At 39.2% G+C, this 18,930-nt stretch overlaps 2 protein-coding genes across 2 annotated transcripts; both read left to right on the top strand.

Moving 5' to 3' along the window:
• Window positions 1-3,564: 3,564 nt before the first annotated feature.
• On the top strand, window positions 3,565-10,504 carry LOC146518364 (taste receptor type 1 member 3-like). The gene is made up of 8 exons (XM_085161036.1): window positions 3,565-3,955; window positions 4,058-4,358; window positions 4,480-4,836; window positions 4,934-5,359; window positions 5,448-5,651; window positions 5,762-5,882; window positions 7,488-7,858; window positions 8,758-10,504. Exons 1-8 carry the CDS (start codon window positions 3,753-3,755, stop codon window positions 9,358-9,360), a joined length of 2,586 nt encoding a protein of 861 aa, XP_085017162.1. The 5' UTR covers window positions 3,565-3,752; the 3' UTR covers window positions 9,361-10,504.
• Window positions 10,505-11,317: 813 nt separating this feature from the next.
• On the top strand, window positions 11,318-18,450 carry LOC146518363 (taste receptor type 1 member 3-like). Its single transcript, XM_085160072.1, has 8 exons — window positions 11,318-13,586; window positions 14,031-14,331; window positions 14,607-14,963; window positions 15,062-15,478; window positions 15,568-15,771; window positions 15,880-16,000; window positions 16,657-17,027; window positions 17,404-18,450. The coding sequence occupies exons 1-8, from the start codon at window positions 13,384-13,386 to the stop codon at window positions 18,004-18,006; spliced, it is 2,577 nt and encodes an 858-aa protein (XP_085016198.1). The 5' UTR covers window positions 11,318-13,383; the 3' UTR covers window positions 18,007-18,450.
• The last annotated feature ends 480 nt before the right edge of the window (window positions 18,451-18,930 follow it).

Genomic DNA, 18,930 nt, shown 5'->3' with positions numbered 1-18,930 from the left:
TTACCTTCTCAAGGTAAGCTAGGTTAGCCTTCTTGTGTGAGCTTTTCAAGTGCACTTTAAGGTTTGTGAGATTTTTTTCCCTTTAGAAATGTCCCTCATAATTTGTCTCTTTCTACTACAAGACACTTGCTTTATCCAAAACACAGTCATATTCAAAGTAATCCCAAATTGGACTCTGGCTCCCGACTTTTCCTGACATAATTCTGCGCGTGGACGGAGCAGCAACACAGACAACTCGATTAACGTACTTGCCACCTGCTGGCATAATGAGACACAGCAAGAAAAAAAATCTGGAAACTAAACTTCATTTTCACCCTTGACTACTGTATGACACGCACACATCAACGAAAACTAAACACATTTTTGCTATAAATTCAGTTAATTTTAGTTAGTTTTGTGAACACTCATTATAGTTTTAGTTAGTTTTCCTTTTTTTGTTTTTATTTTTATTTCCGTTAACGAAAATGTTTTTTCACTTCTAGTTTTCGTTATTTCGTTAGTTTTCGTTAACGATAATAACCTTGATAGTTACATATAAACTGTTTACTTCATGGTGGTGTAATATAAAATAGATGTAACACTCATACTTGATAAATGAATTCAACAAATACAAATATTTTCTTCTGGTCCTAGAATTGTAAATGTAGGAAATAGCAATAGCAAGGAAATCAGTGTACCATATTTTTCATACCGTAAGGCAAACCGGATTATAAGTCAGAACCAGAATCTTAAAATGGACTCTAAATTCAGTTAGGAGCCCATGCAACTGTATTAGCAACGCTGTCACATGTGAGTACTTGAACAGCCTCCAGAAGTCCCAAGGAGTATTTGTTTAGACATGTAAAATAGTGAATTACAATCATCCAAACGTGATGAAATGAATGCATGTATAACAATCTCCAGTTCAGTGCGAGATACAATAGGGCTTGATTTAGCGATGTTTCTTAAGTGATAAAAGCAAGACCAAACCAGAGATTTGACATGAGCATTCAATGTGACAGCCGAGTGAAAAGTTACCCACTGAAAAGGACTTCAGTTTTTCCTTCATTAAGTTGGAGGAAGTTGTCAGCCATCCAACCTTTAACGGATTCTAAGAACTCATTCAGAATTTGCAGCTTAGAAATATCTTGGGGCTTAAAAAAATGTATAACTGGATGTCATCTACATAGCAGTGATAGCAAATGTCCTCAAAGGAGCTCAAAATATGCTGGAGAGGAAGTAGATATATTAAAAACAATAATGGCCCCAATACAGAGCCTTGTTCTTAGAAACTGTTACAAAAACATTGTTCATACAAATATGAGGAGAACTACTCCAAGGCAGATCCAGATACACCAACCCAATATTTCAGCCTTTTAAGCAGAATGTGGTCAACTGTATCAAAGGCTGACGTGAGGTCCAACACTAGCAGAACAGAACATTTTCCTGCATTGTTGTGCATCAGAATGTCACTGGATACTCTGAGAAGGGCTGTTTCAGTAGAATGAGCTCTACGAAAGCCAGTCTGAAAATTGCCACGAATGCTGTGTTTGTCCAAAACTGCTGTAAGCTGCTTAGCCACAACCTTTACTAAAATCTTTGAAATTAATGGTAATTTTGTTGAGATTGGCCTGTAACTGCTAGTAAGAGAAGGGTCTAACTTTGGGGGGGGGGGGGGGGGGGTTTAAAGGGGGGTGTATAGCAGCATTTTCAAAATATAATAAGCAGGGACTTTACCAGACACCAGTGGAGTGTTAATTATGGTGAGCACACAGGGACCAATAGACTGGAAGACATTTTTGAATTAACTAATTTTACCAGCTCGGGTAGTGAAACTGGTGAAAATCTATCTAAAATAACAGGCTGAGCTGAAGTAGGAACTGACAATGCAGATGCTGATGGGGAAACTTTTTTTCTTACATTACTAATTTTTTCTAGAAAGAAAGAAAAAATTTTTCACAACCTTCATTTGAAGAATTAGGAGTAACAGAGCCGGAGTAATACTATCAGTAGTGTAACAATATCACTAACTTAGCAACTTGTCCGTGACCTGGAGTGGGCACTCCACCCTTTTCTGGCTGAGAACCATGGCCTCAGACTTGGAGGTGCTAATTTTCATCCCCATCTTTCATTCTTGGCTGTGAACCACTACGGTATGGTTTCATATAAACTTGGCACAAAAAGTACATTTGTTTTTGGTTGATTATTTTTTTTGTTGTAATAATGATCTGTGCCAATAAATGTTATACTCTTGGAAAGCCTGTTTATTTCTCCTTAACTGCTGCCACAAGGAAATGCTTTTGTGGGTTGAGCAGCAGAACTGAGTGTATGGGTTGTGGCCATGGCTGTTGATTCTTATTTTGCTGTCATTTATTATATGATTGAAGAGTGTTTGAAAACGTTTGATCTTCTGACTTGCTATTTGTCCATCAATCAGAGGTCCACTAGGTGTAATGAGAAAGACCTGGGAGGACAGGGTTAAGGACAAAAAAAGACAACAATAAAGAAATATAGTAAATTATCTGTATATAGAGCAATAGAGAACATTATCCCTTGATAAACTCCCCAATGTGTGTAGCTTTGGTCTCGGGTCCAGGATGTATTGAATTTCACTTACCTTGGAGACTTCGGCAAAGTGCCCTCGCAACACTGGCAGCAGGCTCAGTGCCGCCATCTGGGCCTTCCCCCTGTAGCAACACTGCCCACTCCTGAATATGCCGTGGCATTCCTTTGCTTTCACTTTGAACATCTCTATGATGGCCTGAGGATGGTCTCCACCCCCATCCAGTCCAGCCTCAGCATCAGTCACGGAGAGTGTAGCAGAGGCACCAGTGAGAAACCAGTCTCTACATAACCTGCCTCAGGCGCCCAGCCTGGTACTACAGCTTCTCCAGTTGCACTTGCCATATTGCTGCCTGCTCTTGCTGACAGTGCTACAACTTTCACCACCATATGCACCAGCAATAAGTCAGGCTATGTCTCCAACATTCCTTGGCTGGATTTCTGCCCAACTGTAAAACACACAAGTTCTGGGACCCCACCAAGACACACAGACAGCATTGCAGGCAAGTGATCTATTATTTACAACAGTGATTTCCACTCTTGAGCTTTTGAACCTATTGCACCACCCTTCCTCTGCAGAAGAGCCATAGACCAAACTCCACCACAGTATGATCTGTCCTCAATTTAGTAGAATAAAAGGGAGAATAAACAGAAAACACATAATGAGAACCCACATACTCCAAAACAAATCAAACACGAGAAACCACAAATCATGACACTTATGAGATATAGTAAGACGAAAGAGAAACAAATTTCACACCACAAACAAATATCAACAAATTTCAGGAAATTACCCTGGTTAGATAACACCACTGGAACAGCATAAGCAAACATATCTCTACACATTGTGCAAAACGAGTCATTGCTTGAGCAAAATGTTATAAATACATTATCCTAACCATGTGAAAAACATTAAGGTATAGGAGACTGCATCATTTCTTGCTCCCACGATATTTCAAATTAAAAAATCGTTTTGGTATAATTGGAAAAAATAGATTAATCATGTCAAAAGGTTCACTTGTATTCAAATTTGATTTGTTATGTGTATGATTTGCATTTGCTTTTGCTAATGTGTCAGGTTTGGTTGGCCAAGTGAGGGAAGGCATGATGAGGACTTCCAGGTGAATTTGTATAAAACAATAATTTCCGAAACACTGACATAAGCACTCTGCTCTTATTGCTGTGGCTTCAGTCTCCCTCTTATTGGCGTTATGTTTTCACGTCTAGCTCTGCTGGTTTTGTGCTGTTTCTTTACACTGAGCTGCAGTGAGAGTTTGCCTGAATGGGTCAGCAACATTTCTACCAACCTCTTCAGTTTGTCTGGGGACATTATGCTCGGAGGGCTCTTTCCCATTAATGATGTCACCAGCAGCCTCAGTGACATAACGGAGCCCAACCAGATAAGATGTGAACGGTAAGGATGGTTATGAACAACGCTTTCTTAACAACATGAGATTCAAAATAACTAACACTGACTTACCATGACTTCTACTGTTTTCTGCTTGCTGCTGAACAGTGCAAACAAACGTGTACTGGGACTTGCTATAGCAATGAAATACACAGTGGATGAAATCAATGGAAACCAGACTCTCCTCCCTGGCATCAAGTTAGGTTATGAAATCTATGACACATGCAGACAATCTTCAGTAATTATAAACCCTACTCTGTCTCTCCTAACTGAAAAATCCAGCCAAGAACTACCTGTTCAGTGTAATTACACTGACCATGAGCCCAGTACAGTTGCAGTGATTGGTCCTTTTGAATCAGAAATGGTGTCAGTTATTGGAAAACTCCTGGGATTTTTTATGCTACCACAGGTTTGAATACACATACATTTTGTAGTTATCAATTTTTTTTCTCTTGATTTACAAATTTGAGACTTGTAAAAATATTTTAAATGTAAAAGTAAATCATTTCTGTTTTAAATTTTCACACCAGATTAGCTATGGGGCCACCAGCGACAAATTCAGTGATAAACTTCTCTACCCGTCATTCTTTCGTACTGTGCCAAGTGATAAATGGCAAGTGGATGTCATGATAAAGCTAATACAGGAGTTTGGCTGGAACTGGGTTGCAATTGTGGGCAGCGACGAGGAGTACGGGCAACGAGGTGTGCAGCTGTTCACTAAAATGACATTAAACACATCTGTCTGTGTGGCCTATCAAGGCCTGATTCCAGTGTACACTGACCCTAAACCAGCGATCAAAACCATCATAAACTATATCCAAACGACCAATGTCAGAGTGGTAGTGGTGTTTTCTCTCGCAGAGCGGGCTGAATACTTTTTTAGAGAGGTTAGTGAAACAGAGATTTAAAGTGATTCAAAAATGTATTATTTTCTGCTAATGGACAGTTTGTTCAGTACCAGTCAACCAATGCAATTTATTCCAGGTTATCAGGAGTAATTTAACAGCTGTGTGGATTGGCAGCACAAGTTGGGCAATACATACTCGAGTGACTTCTCTGCCTAACATTGAAACAGTTGGCACAATCATTGGATTTGTTGACAAAACAGAAACCCTTGGCCTGTTCAAAGATTATGCAATGGAGCTTTTCAAGAAAGTCAGTGAAGAGCGGACAAAGACATCCACTCCAACCACAAATCCTGACAGTCAAAACAATCCAAACTATCGCTGCCCACAATGCTGGAATTTGTCACTAGACAACATTAGCATAGTGGAAGCACCTGCAGTCCAGAAATCAGCTTTCAGTGTGTATGCTGCTGTTTACAGTGTAGCACAGGCACTGCATAACCTGCTGGAGTGCAATTCAACTGCCTGTAAGTGGGGATCTGGAAGCAAAATCTATCCCTGGAAGGTGATTTATTTAATTTTTCTACTATATGAGACACTATACAAAGTTTGGAATCGAGCTTATCAGTAACAACAATAATTGCATTTTGCAGCTCTTGCAGGTTTTAAAGAACACTTCTGTTAACATAAATGGCACACGTCTAGACTTTGACAATGATGGCAATCCGAACATAGGATACGATATGATTCAGTGGATCTGGACAAACTCATCTCAAGTGGACTTTAGAAATGTGGGAGAATATACTGAACAAAAGCTGTTCCTCAACACGTCCCTCTTTCAGTGGTACACTAAACAGGTAACGCTTGTAACTCAGAAAAATCTTTACAACTTCTACCATGTAAAAGCTTTCATGTCCAGTTCATGATCTATTTTAAGATCTTAAATTTTGTACCGCAACCTTCACAGATTCCTGTGTCCACCTGTTCAGCAAAATGTGACAAAGGCCAGGTCCTCAGAGTCAAAGGTTTCTATTCCTGCTGTTTTGACTGCATCGACTGTTTGGCAGGCACCTACCAGGCAAATGAAGGTGATGTTGTCTCAGATATGTGATGTTGCTTATTTGCATTCTTGTCAAGAAACTTTTGAGATTCATGCTCATACAGAGCAACCAGTAAGAATCCACAGTGTTATGTGACAGCCTTATTCCAGAATGGATTAAATTCATTTTCACCTCAAGATTTTACACATAATACTTCATGTTGGCAAAGTGAAAAAAAATCTATGTAATAAATATAAGTTTTTCTAAAAATAAAACATATAAAATGTACATAAGTGTTCACAGTCTTTGCTCAATATTTTGTTAAAGCACCTTTGGTAGCAATTACAGCCTCAAGTCTTTTTGAGTATGATGCTACATTCTTCTTCACGGTGGCACGGTGGTTAGCACTGTTTCCGCACAGCAAGAAGGTCCTGAGTTCAATTCCAACATCAGGCCGGGGTCTTTCTGTGTGGAGTTTGTGTGGGTTCTGTCCGGGTACTGTGGCTTCCTCCCACCGTTCAAAGACATGCAGTTTGTGGCGATAGGTTAATTGAAAAATCCAAATTGCCATTAGGTGTGAATGTGAGCGCAAATGGTTGTGTGTCCCTGTGTGTTGGCCCTGTGACAGACTGGCGACCTGTCCAGGGTGTACCCCACCTCTCGCCCTATGACAGCTGGGATAGGCTCCAGCCCCGCGACCCTGAAAAGGAGAAGCGGAAGTGGATGGATGGATGGACGAATGGATGCTACATTCTTGACATTCCTGGTTTTGGGCAGTTTCTCCCATTCTTCCTTGCAGAACCTCTGAAACTCCATCGGGTTTGATGGAGTGTAATTGCACAGCCATTTTCAGACCTCTCCAGAAATATTCAATTTGATTCAAGTGCGGCCTTTGGCTAGGCCAATTAAGGATATTCAGAGCGGTCCCGGGGTTAGGGTTGTTGTTCTTTTGGAAGATGAACCTGAACCTGATGAATCAGAGGTCCAGAGCACTGGTTGCATCCAGACATGACACTTGGAATTAATGTCAAACAGTTCAATCTTTGTTTTATCAGACCAGAGAATTTTGTTTCTCGTAGTCCTTCAAGTACCTTTTTGAGAAACTCCAGGCAGGCTGCTATGTGTCTATTCTTGTGGAGTGGCTTCTCTCTAGCGAGTCTACCCTTCAGGCCTGATCAGTGAAGTGTTGTAGGCATGGTTGTTGCTCTCACATACACTGCAACTATAGAACCTTATATAGACAGATGTGTGCCTTTCCAAATCATGTCCAATCAACTGAATTTACCACAGGTAGACTCAAATCAAGCTGTAGAAACATCTGACAGGTGATCAGTTGAAACAGGATGTACCTGAGCTCAAATTTGAGTGCTATGGCAAAAAGTGTTGTGTATAATATTTTTATTTTATTTTTCATTTTATAATTGGAAAAACTTGAGCTGCATTAAGTTTTGTTAATTAGGGCAATAAATGTCTCCTCTTCAAATCAGGGGAATGATTTTCTTATCTCTTTCTGTGTGAGAAGGCATAAAAATGAAGTAAGTCACACATGTAGCCCGTGCAAGATAGGATCTCTAAATGGTGCATGTGTGTACTGTTGTGATGTTTTATTTTGCTTTTTAATTAAGCCATATTTTTGTGCTTTCCCAATCATAGACGATACCCAGTGTACTAAATGTCCCAACCGTCAGTGGTCCCAGCATCGCAGCACGAACTGCACTGACCCCATCTTTAAGTTTTTCACCTGGCACAGCCAGGATGCTGTGATAATGATGCTGGTTGGTGTGCTGCTGCTGATATGTCAGGGGTCGGTGGGTGTCATGTTCCTGATGCACCGAGGAACCCCCCTAGTAAAGGCTTCTGGGGGACCCTTGAGTTTTGTGGCTGTGCTCGGCCTGATGGGAGCATGTCTCAGTCTGCTGCTCTTCCTGGGGGAGCCCAGGGATGTGGTCTGCCGTCTTCAGCTGCCCTTCACCTCCATTTTTCAGACTGTCACCCTCTCCGTTATCCTGTCCATGTCACTACAGGTGAGTTAATACTGGTAAAATACTGCCCCACAATGGCAGTGTGCAGAAACGGCAGAATCAATTAAAGAACAGGCTCGAGCTTTCCCACCTAGGAGGCTCGATAAAATACAGATAGAAGGTATGCAGTGTGTTAATTTTTCTGTCTTCCCTAAGCTTTCCAGTCTTCAATAAGTTGTTTTTTTAACTTTAATTTGATAATTGCTACTGACACATACTTACACAAATTAGAGATATCACATGTATTTATTGGCCAGTTTTCAAGGAATGTTTACTTTTGCAAGACAGACCAGATATTTAGCATGGCACAGAAACAAAACTGTTCAAGAGCTATTAATATGTATATGCTCCTATCAATAAAAGATAATCTACATTTTCAATTCAATACATGCAGTTTAAATAAAACCCCACCAAATTGTGTAAAACATAGTGAAAACATTAATCATGATCACTGTGGTGTCAAGAAAAGGGATTTCAGTAAGAACTTTACAAATAATACACCAACAGCAAAAAATGATCATAAATTGTAAAAAGGTGGCATTTTACATATAAAAGGTCAAAGGTCAACTTAACTGCTACGGCTCAGTATTTTGCAAAAACATTTTTCTGTCTAATGTCTATGAGGCAGTTGTAATGATTTGGCTCGATGCTCAGCTTCATCTTCATTGCAGTGTTTCTACATTTTAGAATTTTTACCTTATTTTCAGCGTAAACTGTAACTTGACAGGTTTGTGGAGGCATACAAGTGTAATCTACTTTAGATTTCTCAAAAAAAATCAGAAGTTGTTTTTAGTGAAAACGCATAAAAGCACAAGCGCTTTTGGACAAAACACATAATGTAATATAAGAAAAATAAAAAATAAACATATAATCAGGATGCTAACTTTTTTTTTTTTTAACAGATAATTTGCGTGACAGAGTTCCTAGAAATGGCTGCCTCTCACCTGCATTTGTTAAGAAGCCCTGTGAGCTGGCTGTTTGTGCTGATCTGCTGCGCTGTGCAGGCTGGTCTCTGTGGCTGGTTTGTTCAAGAAGGACCTTCATTGTCTGAATATGTGGCAAATATGACAATAGACTTTGTAGAATTCTTCCTCTCGTGTCCTGTTTCACCTTTGACTGGATTTGCTTTAATGCAAGTTTTCAATGGTGCAATGGCCCTTGCATCATTCATATGCACCTTCATGGCAGTGGAGCCTCTTCATCAGTATAATCTAGCCAGGGACATCACCTTTTCTACCCTGATCTACTGTGTCATTTGGGTGATCTTTATTCCAATCTACGTAGGCAACAACAGTGATAATAACAAGATCCGGTCAATTGTCCATGTTTATTTCAGCCTGGCAAGCAACTTTGGACTGCTGGCAGGCTACTATTTTCCAAAATGTTACTTCTTGTTAAAGAAACCTGACTTAAACACAGCAAAGTACTTCTGTACCTTCTTAGAGGGCGTCCCACCAACTCAAACTCAGGAAGAGCAACAGCCAAAAGCAGAGGAAGGGCAATAAAACAACTGAGCTTCTTATTAAGAAAATCAAAGAATCTCAAAATTCCATAGCTTTTGCTTTCTACAAGGATAGGAATGATTGAGTAATTTGCAGCATAGTTCAGTACACCACAAAAGAAACTAGATAATATTATAAAAATCGTTGTTTCTGAATTACTCTACAATCACGTAATACATACAGCAAATAACAGACAAAGTGCATTGCATTTATATAATAACGTGTAGTCTGCAAAAGAGTTTAAAATAGATTTGTACCTGTAAACTATTTTATTCAAGAAATGTTTTTAATATTTCTTTTGTTTGTGTTACTGCAGTTTCATGAACTGAATGAAAATAATGAAGCAATTAGACATACATACAGACATTTTTATCTCTAACACTGGATTTTTAACCTACAATGTTTGTCGTTCAAAAATATAATAAATGCTTTTCTCTTTAAAATACTCTCAAGTTATCTAAAAGTAAAATTGTTATGCACACAATTCTGCCTCAGAGTAATATACATTAAATTATCAAAATCTCGATACACTGAGTTTGGGTTTAATCTTTTCACTGGTAAAGACAGATTGTAAATTTATTGTTGTGAAACTGGTTCCGTCTTTTTTTTTTTCTTTTTTGCATTAATAGTTGTGGTGTGAACTTCATAAATAATATAGAATGTGTTGTACACTATTGTACTTGCAGTGTATTTTCATCTTAAATACATTAAAATACTAGACTGACATGCTCAGTACAACAAAACCTGAGAGCTATTTATGACTAAATGTAGCTGCCATATTGTGTGTGTGTGTGTGTGTGTGTGTGTGTGTGTGTGTGTGTGTGTGTGTGTGTGTGTGTGTGTATGTGTGCGTGTGCGTGTGTGTGTGTGTGTGTGTGTGTGTGCATGCATGAGAAGCAAATCTTTAAGACCACAGAGGGAGAAACTGAGGAACTCTGCAGTGTCATATCATGGCTGAATAGACATCAGAGTGCACACAGGTAAGTCTGTATCCAACCGCTTCCAGGTGCCACAGGCAAGAAAAGCTTTGAGGCCATAACTTTCAAACATATATCCACAAGATTTGCAATGCTGAGTTGTACTTAGCCTAAACACTTCTCACTCTCAAGCTTCCATCTGTATCACTGACCAAGGAAAACTAATTGTCATTATCCATCCATCCATTCGCTTATCCTTTTTCAGGGTCGCAGGGGGCGCTGGAGCCTATCCCAGCTGTCATAGGGCAAGAGGCGGGGTACATCCCTGGTCAGGTCGCCAGTCTGTCGCAGGGCCAACACACAGGGACAGACAACCATTTGCACATTCACACCTAGTGACAATTTGGATTATCCAATTAACCTATCCCCACAAGCTGCATGTCTTTGGACGGTGGGAGGAAGCCAGAGTATCCGGAGAGAACCCACGCAAACACGGGGAGAACATGCAAACTCCACACAGAAAGACCCCGGCCTGATGTTGGAATTGAACTCAGGACCTTCTTGCTGTGCGGCAACAGTGCTAACCACCATGCCACCGTGCTGCTATTAATATAGATAATTGTCATTATCTATATTAATATTCTCAATATATTTATTAGAAACATATATTTGTGTATTATACTACATTTTGCCAATCCAGAGGTACTGCCCCTGATCTCTACACAACATTGTAGAGGCGTGTCAACCAAGAAAGCCTCCTTAAGGAACTCAGGGCGAACCGCATCCACCCAAGGGGCCCTACCACCAAGGAGTACCACAGGCTAACCAAGCCTGATAGGACTCCTTCTTCACCCTGATGGCTCTCTTCTCCCCTGGTGTCCACCATTTGGTTTGGGGGTTACCACCAGGACAGGTACCATTCGGACTCAGTGTTCCCAGTCTCCCTTGGAATGCTCTTGAAGCTCTGCCAGAGGTGTGAGTGGAAGATGTTCCCAGAGCAGCCTCAACCACCAAGCCTTCTTGGAGTCTATGGACTCCAAGAAGGCTGGGTACTCTGAACGTTGTTCAGTGCATAAGCGCAGATGACAGACAGGGCACGTTCCCTGATCCAAAGGTGCTGGGAACAAACACTCTGATTCCAGTGCCCAAGCTGTGCTTTGAGGTGAGCCCAACTATATCTAGCTGTTAACTCTCAACCTTAAGCACTAACTCAGCCTCCTTCCCCACAAGAGAGGTAACATTCCATGTCCTAATTGCTAGTTTTGGTAGTCACGCAATGCCCATCTTTCTGTAGGCCCATAGTGTAATTTGAATTCTTGAATGATGTAGTAATAGATATCAGCTTAACAACTAAAATTATGTCTGTGGTGTTCAATGCGTTTAATTACCGAATATTGCTTTTCTGATTTACACCTTTTAATTTCATACTTGTAAGTAGTTATAAATTTTTTATGAGATACCTTATGATAAAAAACAATGGCTTGTGTTTTTTCAAACCCCTGTTACCAAAGATTTCCTGTAATAGTAAAAGAAGGCAAAAAAAGAAAAAAAAAAACTTCAAAGCTGATTTAAAATGTGTTTAAATTGACATTTAAAAGGAGCTTACTTTGTAAGTCTGCTGAAGGTTTATGCAAATATCTTGGGAGGAAATATTTAATTTGCTTTGTGGATGAGCAACATAGCATGCAAATAAACATCCCAAGCCAACAGTGAGGGAAATATATGACATGATATTTCAAAACAATGGGCTTACTGGACCCAACTCTGGATAGTCACGTTTTCAGGGGTTGAAAAAACTGAAAAGTTAATCAAAAACACTCAAGATACAAGGTTTAGGTTTAATAGCGTCTTAGCAAGGAGGCATAATGTCATTGTTTGTATGTGGATTGAAGAGGGGAAAACCAAAATTCTGAACACTGCAGGCAGAATACTTAACCAAATTTCCCAGACCTTTTCAAATGAAAGGGGAGCATAACAGACAACATGGCACTGGACACAAGGATGACTGCAGTATGTACACAAACAAGGCCAATTAAGGATAAAGGATAGCTGGGAGAATGAACCACAGGTGCAGACAAAGAGGAAACTGAAAGGAAGGTAAACTCAACATAAAAGCAACCACCTACCAACTACCTACCATTAAAGTAAAACAGGAAATATGACTGTAAGAAGTCTTACATGAAAACGAAGACGGAGATAAGGAAGACATAAACATTGAAAGAGGAAAGAAGAGGCAGTCAAACACTGTGGGAAATACACATGAGTATTTGCATAATTATGATGAAGGAACTGACCAGCCCACCGAAGGAACAGTGGGCTGGTTTCAGTCATTATGCAAATGTATAAGATTGGGGAAACCTACAGTAAGCTGAGACTGAAGAAGTCACTTGGATGAGTGACGAAACATTTCTCCCACTGAAAACGCTACATCCAGATGAACAGAATCAAACTTTTGGAGATTTACTTACCTGGATGATTGAGCATGCATCAAGAGATCCATAAAAACCAGAACTCACACAATACAACAGTAAAAAAGCGTAACAGAAAAGCTTGACATAAAAACAGAGTTCAGCAATAGCACAAGAAATAAGTCTCACTTTTAGAATATTACAGAAATTCAAATAAGAATCCTAAATTTAATAAATACTACCCAAACTCAAATACCACAAGAACTCTAGAATACCAGAATGATTATGAAATCTAAAAAAAAAAAAAAGAATTAAATTAAAAAGCACTAGAACAGCAGAGAGAATAGAAATCTCTTCATGGGAGCCCTAAAAGTCCAAAGCAACTCAAAACTCAAAGATCCAAACCAGGAATCATGATACTCATGATAGATAGTTATTCCAAAGAAAAACAAATTTCAAACCACAAACAAATTCTATGAAAATACTCCGGAAAGATGAACACTGCAGACATACACACAAACACACAAAAGTGCAAAGTGAATCTTTTTTCTCAGAAGACCATCGAGGTTTTAAATATGTCGGTGTGATGGCCAGAAGTGGGAGAACACAGGTGAATTTGCATAAAACCACCTACATGATGCACTGACATAAAAATACACTGCTGTCATTGCTGTGGCTTCATTCGCTTGCTTATCAGTGTCATGGCTTCACGTTTCACTCTGCTGGTTTTGTGCTGTTTCTTTACACTGAGCTGCAGTGAGAGTTTGCCTGAATGGGTCAGCAACATTTCTACCAACCTCTTCAGTTTGTCTGGGGACATTATGCTCGGAGGGCTCTTTCCCATTAACGATGTCACCAGCAGCCTCAGTGACATAACAGAGCCCAACCAGATAAGATGTGAACGGTAAGGATGGTTGTGAACAACCCTTAATAATAATAATAATATGAGACTCTAGATCAGCGGTCCCCAACCTTTTTTGCGCCATGGATTGGTTTATGTCCGACAATATTTTCATGGACCGGCCTTTAAGGTGTCGCGGATAAATACAACAAAATAAAACTAGTACCGGTACCGAAAAAAAGAAAATTTATTCATAACACACGTAAAAAGACCAAGGAAAACCGAGTAAACAATAAAAACGATAACAAAATAACGCTGAAAACCGATAAAAACCCTGAAAACTATACATTTCACACCTGAGCCTCAACTCTCGCGGCCCGGTACCAAACAACTCACGGACCGGTACCGGTCCGAGGCCCGGGGGTTGGGGACCGCTGCTCTAGATAATTGTGTATGCTAACCCTGACTTACCACAATATTTACTGTTTTCTGCTTGTGGGTAAACAGTGTAAATAACTTTGGACTGGGACTTGCTATAGCAATGAAATACACAGTGGATGAAATCAATGGAAACCAGACTCTCCTCCCAGGCATCAAGTTAGGTTATGAAATCTATGACACTTGCACAAAATCTTTAATTATTATAAACCCTACTCTGTCTTTCCTCAATGAAAAATCCAACCAAGAACTACCTGTGCAGTGTAATTACACCGACTATGAGACCAGTACAGTTGCAGTGATTGGTCCTTATACCTCAGAAATGGTGTCACTCATTGGAAAACTCCTGGGATTCTTTTTGATGCCACAGGTTTGAATACACATACATCTTAAGATTTGCAGCATAGTTTCTATTAATGCAAAGATTTGACAATGAATATTTCAAATGTAAAAGTAACTCTTACAGGTAGATCTAAGGATTTGTGCTAGGTTATATCACAGAAAAATTAACTTGTTCTTTTATTGCCCGATCTTTAGATAATTGATTTTTTGTTTTGTTTTTACCTTGAAAATGATATATTAGGTCTTACGTGTCAATAGTGATTAGAGTTATCTCTGATTTTCTGTTTTTAATTTTCACACCAGATTAGCTATGGGGCCACCAGTGACAAATTCAGTAATAAACTTCTCTACCCGTCATTCTTTCGTACTGTGGCCAGTGATAAATGGCAAGTGGATGTCATGATACAGCTAATAGAGGAATTTGGCTGGAACTGGGTGGCAATTGTGGGCAGTGATGAGGCATATGGGCGACGAGGTGTGCAGATGTTCACCAAATTGGTAGAAAACACATCTGTCTGTGTGGCCTATCAGGGCCTGATTCCAATGTACACTGACCCCAAACCAACAATCAAAACCATCATAAACAATATCCAAATGACCAATGTTGGAGTGGTAGTGGTGTTTTCTCTTTCAGAGCAAAGTGAAATCTTTTTTAAAGAGGTTGGTGAATCAGAGATTTAAAGCAGCTAAGAACTGTATTAATTTCTATTAGTGCATGGAGTTTGTTCAGTACCAGTCAATCGTTTAATTTTTTCCAGGTTATCAGGAGTAATTTAACAGCTGTATGGATTGCCAGCACAAGCTGGGCCAATGATGCTCGAGTGACTTCTCTGCCTGACATTGAAACAGTTGGCACAATCATTGGATTTGTTGACAAAACAGACACCCTCGGCCTGTTCACCGATTATGCAATGGAGCTCTTCAAGAAAGTCAGTGAAGAGCGGGCAAAGACATCCACTCCAACTATAAATCCTGAGAATCCAAATGATCGCTGCCCACAATGTTGGAATTTGTCACCAGACAACATTAGCATAGTGGAAGCACCAGACGTGCAGACATTAAGTTTCAGTGTGTATGCTGCTGTTTACAGTGTAGCACAGGCACTGCATAACCTGCTAGAATGCAATTCAACTGCCTGTAAGTGGGGATCTGGACGCAAAATTTATCCCTGGAAGGTGATTTATTTTTTCTAATTTATAGACCATTGTATTTAAAATCAAGCTTATCAACAATAACAAAATGAGTTAAATTACATTTTTTACAGCTGTCTGAGGCTTTAAGGAACACTTCTGTTAACATAAATGGCACACGTATAGAGTTTGACCAATATGGTGACCCGAACATAGGATATGGTGTGATTCAGTGGATCTGGACAAACTCATCTCAAGTGGACTTTAGAAATGTGGGAGAATTTACTGAACAAAAGCTGTTCTTCAATAAGTCCCTCTTTCAGTGGGACACTAATCAGGTAACCTTTGTAACTCAGAAAAATATGTACAACTTATGTAAAAACTTTAATATCCAGGTCACGATCCAGTTTGAGATCTTGGATTTTTTTTTACCACAAACTTTGCAGGTTCCTGACTCCACCTGTTCAGCAATGTGTGGCAAAGGCCAGGTCTACAGAGTCAAAGGCTTCTACTCCTGCTGTTTCGACTGTATTGACTGTTTGGCAGGCACCTACCAGGCAAATGAGGGTAATGTGGTAGTCTCAGATATCTGATGTTGCTTATTTGCTTCCTTGTCAAGATATTCAGTGCATCTAGTAAGAATCCACAACGGTACGCTTCTTTAATATGTTGCTATGTGACAGCCTTATTCCAGAATGGATTAAATTCATTTTCATTTCAAAATTCAAGATTCTTGCTCATATCTAAGCATATAAATGTCAACAGATTCATTTAAAATAGAATAAAAACAGGTAAACATAAAGAGCCTTTCACTGTCAATACAAATCTACCTGTCACATCTGTAAAAATTCACAATTAAAATGCGGTAACTAGTTTTAATCTGTGATGATCACAGAGTTAAAAAAGTATTTAGTAGATGTACAGGCATTATATTTGAACCTTTTTTGTGCTGAAAGGAGACTTTCAAGACTCACTGTATTCAGGCAATTAATGCATCTTCTTTGCAGTATTTAGCTAAATCAATGACCTGTAATACTAGTAAACCTGTAAAACACAAATGAGAAAGTTGTATCATTTTCTTGTCTTTATCTGCCAATCAGCATAATCCATAACATGTCACTGATGTGTGATAGGATCCCTAAAGGTGTGTGTATGTTGTTTGTTTGGTTGGTTGATTTTTCGTTTTTAATGGAACCAAATTTTTTGTGCTTTCTCGGTCATAGACGACACCCAGTGTACTAACTGTCCTTACCGCCAGTGGTCCCAACATCGCAGCACGAACTGCACTGACCCCATCTTTAAGTTTTTCACCTGGGACAGCCAGGATACTGTGATAATGATGCTGGTTGGTACCGTGCTTTTGGTATGTCAGGGGTCAGTGGGTATCGTGTTCCTGATGCACCGAGGAACCCCCCTGGTAACGGCCTCAGGGGGACCCTTGAGTTTTGTGGCTGTGCTCGGCCTGATGGGAGCCAATCTTAGTCTACTGTTTTTCCTGGGGGAGCCAGGGGATGTGGTGTGTCGTCTTCAGCTGCCCTTCACTTCCATTTTCCAGACTGTCACCCTCTCCATTATCCTGTCCATCTCACTACAGGTGAGTTAAGAATGGTGAAACACTGCCTCACAATGGCAGTGTGCAGAAACTGCAGAATCAGTTAAAGAAAACACAGATAGAAAGCATGCAGTGCTTTAATTCTTCTCTCTCCGCCTTTTTTAAGTTCGTTTTAAAAAATTATTGCTTATGGCACATCCAATTAGAGACATCGTATGTAGACAGTTTCTATTGTTCTTTAAATTTTGTACCTTAATTGCAGCAGTATTCAACTTTGAAACAAACAGCTGACATGAATGAACTATTGATCTATAAGAATGTCATTTGTTGGTTAAATATGTCTAACTTTATTACATTATTTTAGGCCTTTCCATAAGATCTTACGCATGCTTAGAAACCAACCTTTCTTTTCGAACAGATACTCTATGTGACAGAGTTCCCAGAGATGGCTGCCTCTCACCTGCATTTGTTAAGAGGCCCTGTGAGCTGGCTGTTTGTGCTGATCTGCTGCGTTGTGCAGGCTGGTCTCTGTGGCTGGTTTGTTCAAGAAGGACGTTCATTGTCTAGATATGTGGCAAATATGACAATAGACTTTGTAGAATTCTTCCTCTCGTGTCCTGTTTCACCTTTGATTGTATTTGCCTTAATGCAAGGTTTCAATTATGCAATGGCACTTGGATCATTCATATGCACCTTCATGGCAGTGAAGCCTCTTCATCAGTATAATCTAGCCAGGGACATCACCTTTTCCACCCTGATCTACTGTGTCATTTGGGTGATCTTTATTCCAATCTACACAGAAAACAACAGAGATAATAACAAGATTCGGTCAATTGTCCATGTTTATTTCAGCCTGGCAAGCAACTTTGGACTGCTGGCAGCCTACTACTTTCCAAAATGCTACTTCTTGTTAAAGAAACCTGACTTAAACACACCAAAGTACTTCTGTACCTTCTTAGAGGGCGTCCCACCAACTCAAACAGAAGAGGAGCCACAGCCAAAAGCACAGGAAAGACAATAAACAATTAAACTGGTTAATAAGCAAATCAAAGAATCATTCATTCTGAAAAACGTACATTTTTTTTTTACTTCCTACAAGAATAGGAACAACTGTGTAATATATACCGTAGTTCAATAGACTATAAAATGCACTAGATTAGATTGGGATAAGTATAAGCATATTAGCATTTTTTCTCAATGTAACAAATACATCATATAACACAAGAGTACAGTGTGCATAGATACAGTAGTAGTAGCATGCAATATGTTACTACTTGTTACAAAAATATATTAGTTCTTGATTTAAAACGTGAATTTTTTAAAAAAGAATTATCTTTCAGGATTGTTGTTTCACTTATCATTTTGAGAGTCACAGCATTAAGTGAATAAAAATACAATTAAAAAGTATTCTGTGTAATGTTTTGTTAATTTAAGGTATGACTTGTGTTTTATGTTATAAGGTTATGCCTCAATACACGCGACATTATTGAAATCTTATTATTGTTTTTATGAGTTTAATTTTTTAAACTGGTAAACATGGAGTTATAACCTTGCTTTTTTGTATTCTGTTTTTCTTGCTTGTACCAGAACCTGCAAGCTGTCAGATTAATGACTAGAGTGTGAACTACAATATTCAACTTTTAAATAATACTTATGTTGGGGTCAAGAATAGAACTGAAAATGCAGTACAAGATCATAAAACTTAAGTATTGTATATTAAAAATATATTACGGAAACCAGAGGGGTAAATCTATGCAAAATGCAAATTCTAGGAGTTTTTCTGTGTACTTGGTGATCAGGGCAATAGTTGTTATAGGGAAGTTCTTGGCTGGGGGACAGAGTAAGCACCATAATACACAAATACAAAGTATGTTAATAATTTTAAAAACGTATATACTTTTTTTGTGTGTGAAGAAAATCCACAATTATATATTGTTTAAATAAT

Source organism: Neolamprologus multifasciatus, chromosome 5 (genome assembly GCF_963576455.1).
Source record: "Neolamprologus multifasciatus chromosome 5, fNeoMul1.2, whole genome shotgun sequence".
Lineage (NCBI taxonomy): Eukaryota > Metazoa > Chordata > Actinopteri > Cichliformes > Cichlidae > Neolamprologus > Neolamprologus multifasciatus.
The sequence above is the reverse complement of the archived record's forward strand: the minus strand, read 5'-3'. Positions and strand labels throughout refer to the sequence as shown.

Excerpts from the sequence above, each read along its gene's own strand:
- LOC146518364 (XM_085161036.1), top strand. The coding sequence starts at position 3,753 with ATGTTTTCACGTCTAGCTCTGCTGGTTTTGTGCTGTTTCTTTACACTG. Across the intron at positions 5,360-5,447 it reads GCAAAATCTATCCCTGGAAG|CTCTTGCAGGTTTTAAAGAA; the intron begins GTGATTTATTTA and ends TGCATTTTGCAG. Across the intron at positions 5,652-5,761 it reads TTCAGTGGTACACTAAACAG|ATTCCTGTGTCCACCTGTTC; the intron begins GTAACGCTTGTA and ends CAACCTTCACAG.
- LOC146518363 (XM_085160072.1), top strand. The coding sequence starts at position 13,384 with ATGGCTTCACGTTTCACTCTGCTGGTTTTGTGCTGTTTCTTTACACTG. Across the intron at positions 15,479-15,567 it reads GCAAAATTTATCCCTGGAAG|CTGTCTGAGGCTTTAAGGAA; the intron begins GTGATTTATTTT and ends CATTTTTTACAG. Across the intron at positions 16,001-16,656 it reads CACCTACCAGGCAAATGAGG|ACGACACCCAGTGTACTAAC; the intron begins GTAATGTGGTAG and ends TCTCGGTCATAG.